Source organism: Fulmarus glacialis, unplaced genomic scaffold (assembly GCF_000690835.1).
Source record: "Fulmarus glacialis isolate BGI_N327 unplaced genomic scaffold, ASM69083v1 scaffold38856, whole genome shotgun sequence".
In the NCBI taxonomy this organism is placed as follows: Eukaryota; Metazoa; Chordata; class Aves; order Procellariiformes; family Procellariidae; genus Fulmarus; species Fulmarus glacialis.
Window position 1 is genome coordinate 1 of NW_009219435.1, and position 4,064 is coordinate 4,064.

At 57.7% G+C, this 4,064-nt stretch overlaps 1 protein-coding gene across 1 annotated transcript; it reads left to right on the plus strand.

The window, feature by feature from the left end:
• Positions 1–1,155: 1,155 nt before the first annotated feature.
• On the plus strand, positions 1,156–3,641 carry LOC104078659 (tyrosine-protein phosphatase 13; the record flags this gene model as incomplete). The annotated part of the gene is made up of 5 exons (XM_009580373.1): positions 1,156–1,315; positions 1,543–1,668; positions 2,327–2,481; positions 2,938–3,073; positions 3,164–3,641. Coding segments are annotated over 5 exons (646 nt in total), but the record flags the coding sequence as incomplete, so codon positions are not given.
• Between the last annotated feature and the right edge of the window lie 423 nt (positions 3,642–4,064).

Here is a 4,064-nt window from a genome sequence, read left to right on the forward strand (position 1 = left end):
CAGCCACAGTGCCCTGGCTCCAGAGCTGATGAAGAGCAATGCTGGTTTTGCCCCTTGGTGATGCTACGGAGGGAGGGCTGCCAGCACGGCAGGTGGTACCATTTCTTATGCTACCTACCCCATCCCTGAAGAGTGCTGTTACCTCTTCCTGCCCTTTCCTTTGAACCGAGCAATCTTCTCGGTCTTATCTAAAGAGATCAGTTCGCCCAAGGTCCTGCAGACATCACTGATGCTGCATCTTTATCAGCTCTTTTGTTTCGTTCTGCACCCCCACTCCCTGCTTTTTATGATGTCTTATAAATCCACCTTGAAGCAGCCCCTGTCTTCGTCCTGCACATTACAGCTGTCCTGCAGCACGTTCATTAATTTTTAGCACCCGCGGAGAGATGAGATGCCGGACGGGAGGATGCCGCCCCTCGTCCCACAGGCTCCGGCGCCCCGCAGTGGTGAAGTGGGACCGTGTCCCCGCCGTCCATGCGGCGCCAGACCCGTCTCTCGCAGGTGGCACTGGCATGCCAGCCTGGGCGCTCAGTGAGCCAAAGAACCAACACGTGGGAGCTGGCCCTTCTCAGAGTCCAAAACACCAAGGGTGCTTTCTTCAGGGTGGGTGCCAGGCTGGGGCAGGTCAAGCTCTGCTTTCACACGGGACGTTTTAAGAGATGCTCTGGTTTGCAGTGAAGCTCAGGACAAATTTGGAAGCTTCAGAAAAGCTGGCAAAATCGTGTTGGTGGTTTCCGCACTGCCCTAGTTATTAGCTGGCATGCATGATCTAGGTGACCTGATTTAGTTGCTCTGTGTCTTCCTGTGCAATGGGAGGGATGGTGGGTGCTGCAGAGAGTAAACGTACAGGAACCCAGGGGTGCTGCTGGGATTGTCCCCAAGCACAGCCTCTCCTTTCAGCCCGAATGGGTGCTGGCAGCCTGCTCACGTGGGCCTGGGTGCCAAGAAGGCTCTCAGTGCAGCAGTGCTAGGGACAAGCAGCAGGGAGAGGCTGGGCTGGGGACACTGTCACCCCAGCAAGGACTAGCAGCCTTTCTGGATCCTGCACCTGGTGGTGCTCACTGCATCTGTGGGGAGCACTTAGAAGACATGCGCTGGGCAGGCTCAGCCCTGCTGCCTGCTGCACGGGGTCCCTGCCTCCAGCCCACTTCCCAGGAGCTGGTCCGAGCACCATTATGTTTGTTGCAGGCAGCAGAAGGCCTACATTGCCACGCAGGGACCGCTGGCCGAGACCACAGAGGATTTCTGGCGGATGCTCTGGGAGCACAACTCCACCATCGTGGTGATGTTGACAAAGCTGCGTGAGATGGGCCGGGTACGAATCCTGCTCAGGGGAGAAGGGGGCTGTGTGGCTGCTGTCTGTGGGCACAACCTCTCAGCTCACCCCAGTCTGTCCCCAGCACCAGCCGCTCTGGGCCAGCCTCCTGCTGGCATGCCCTGTGGCTGACCCTGTGGCCCCACAGCCACAAACGCTCCCAGGGAGTGGGAGGGAGGAGCAGCAGCTTGTTGGTGCTAATGTCTTGCTGTGCTCCTCATCCACAGGAGAAGTGCCATCAGTACTGGCCTGCGGAGCGCTCTGCCCGGTACCAGTATTTCGTGGTGGACCCCATGGCAGAATACAACATGCCACAGTACATCCTCCGGGAGTTCAAGGTGACAGATGCCAGGGTGAGTGCAACGGCTGGCTCCCCAGCTCCCCTGCCTCCTGTGCCTCTGCCGCACCTCTGCCCTGCCCAGGCCAGCGAAGGGAGCATGCAGCAGCTCCTGGAGAAACCGGAAAGCAAGGTGCTGCCTTGCACTGCAGGCAGAAGGGGCTGCTGCCCCTCACCTGCTGCTCCTCTCACCACAAGTTCTTCCTTGCCAGCTGTCAGCCCCGGTGAGCAGCTCGGGGATCCCTATCAGCACCAGACCCTGCCTTGCCTGTGCTGCGCACTTGGGCAAGCATTTAATATGGGCTCCCCGGCAACTGGAGTCTCTGTGTGCAGCATCTGACCGAGCGCAGGACCCCTCTGTGACAGTAAATGGTGGTCCTGGGGTGGAGCTGGGCCCGAAACAGGACCAGGGCACTGACCCAACAGACCCTGCAGGGGCCCAAAGCCCTGCTCAGCTCAGCCACCCTGGGGTGAACATGGGAGAGCAGAGGCTGGCCCCAAACATGCAGCGAAAGATCTGCCTGGGCTCATCCACGGCCTGTGCACCCTCTCACGTGGCCTGGGCCAGGGGGGTCTGAGAGCAGGTCAGCAGCACCGGTGCTGAGGGGAGCGAGATAAGCCCCTCTTGCTGTCTCCTCATCCACAGTTCATGTCTAACACCCCTGTCCCTGCAGGACGGCCAGTCACGGACCATCCGCCAGTTCCAGTTCACAGACTGGCCTGAGCAGGGAGTGCCAAAGACGGGAGAGGGCTTCATCGACTTCATCGGGCAGGTGCACAAGACCAAGGAGCAGTTCGGGCAGGATGGGCCCATCACGGTGCACTGCAGGTGAGTGGATGCAGATCAGCACCCACCTCTCCCTCGGAGATGTCCCCTACCTCGCTGACCCTGGCAGCTGGCAGCCCCCCTGCACTTGGTGCCCCTCCTGCATACCACTGGCAAGAGGCAGGCAGGGACGAGGAGGCGGCAACATCCATGGGTGCCATTGGTAGCCTTTCTGCCAGGTGACTAGATCAACCCAGTGCCCTGGTGGTACTGATTTGTAGCTCCTTGGAAGAGTCCTTGGGCAGGGCAGGGTGCCAAAATAGCTTGGCCCAGAGGCAAGGCAGAATTGGTGGGCCCCATGGGGCTGAGAGGGCACTTCTGGCCAATGTCCCTGTGGCCTCTCCTGGCTCCACTGAGCATGTCCCCATGCTCCATGAGCTTGCACCACTCCTAGGAGCTCTGCAGAGCCTCGCTGGGGCTGGCAGGTCTCTAACGGCAGCTCTTGCTCCCTCCGCGCAGCGCTGGGGTCGGGCGCACAGGCGTGTTTATCACGCTTAGCATCGTGCTGGAGAGGATGCGCTACGAGGGGGTGGTGGACATGTTCCAGACGGTGAAGACCTTGCGGACGCAGCGGCCAGCCATGGTGCAGACAGAGGTGAGTGTTCCCTCCTCCCCGGGGTGGTGGGAGATCACCCGATGTCCTTGGGTCCCCGCTTCTCACGCTTCCCCCCTTGCTGCCTTGCAGGACCAGTACCAGCTGTGCTACAGAGCAGCACTGGAGTATCTCGGCAGCTTCGACCACTATGCAACGTAACTAGTGCTTTCCTCCAGTCGCGGTGGGGATGTCTAGGAGTGGAGATGGGTCCCTCTGAGCCAGAGCCGCCCATTCCTCAGTCCTTCTGTACAGATGGAGGTGCTGCCCAGGCAGCAGACCTCCACGCCAACCAGTTCTGACCACGGCATTTAGGAACTTCGCCCCAGCGCCAAACGAGGGAATCCGACTCCAAAAGCATTTCCAGTCTCTGGCTGAATTTCTGCTCATGTGCATCTCTCGCCCTCTCTCACGCGACTGCATTTCACAGCGAGGCTTTAGGTGGGTGGAATGGGATCTTTTTTTTAAACATGTAAAATAGTTACTAGTGGTTTTTATAATCTCCTCTCTCTTTATTTTTTATTTTTTGCAAGTCTTAATGTTTTGCCCAGGCAGAACTGGACCCGCCAAACCTTTGGGAGTTGGGTTTGTTTTTTTAATTTTCTTTTGCTTTTACATTTTTTACTACCCTGTGTTTATTTCAGCCCAGTCACTGCTGGTTCTGCCCATTTTAGTGCAGCTTCCTTGGTAATTTGCAGCAGCTGGCTTGTGGTTCCTGCCCGGCTCCATTCCCTGTAGGCTGCTTTTTAATCCTCTGTAGAATATGAAATTTCATGGAACTGGACCCAAGCTACCGATTATTTTTTTAGCCTTTCCCTCCCCGCCCATCATTTCCTGAGTAGGTTTGGTTTTGGGAGGGCATGTGGGGTTGCCGGAGAAGTGGTCCCCTTTGTCAGCTGGAAACCGTTCAGTCCTATTACGATGCGTGTTAAACCAATCCAGTGACCGTGTGTATTGGCAGATCCCAATATGACATGAGTTGTCGTCACCTTGT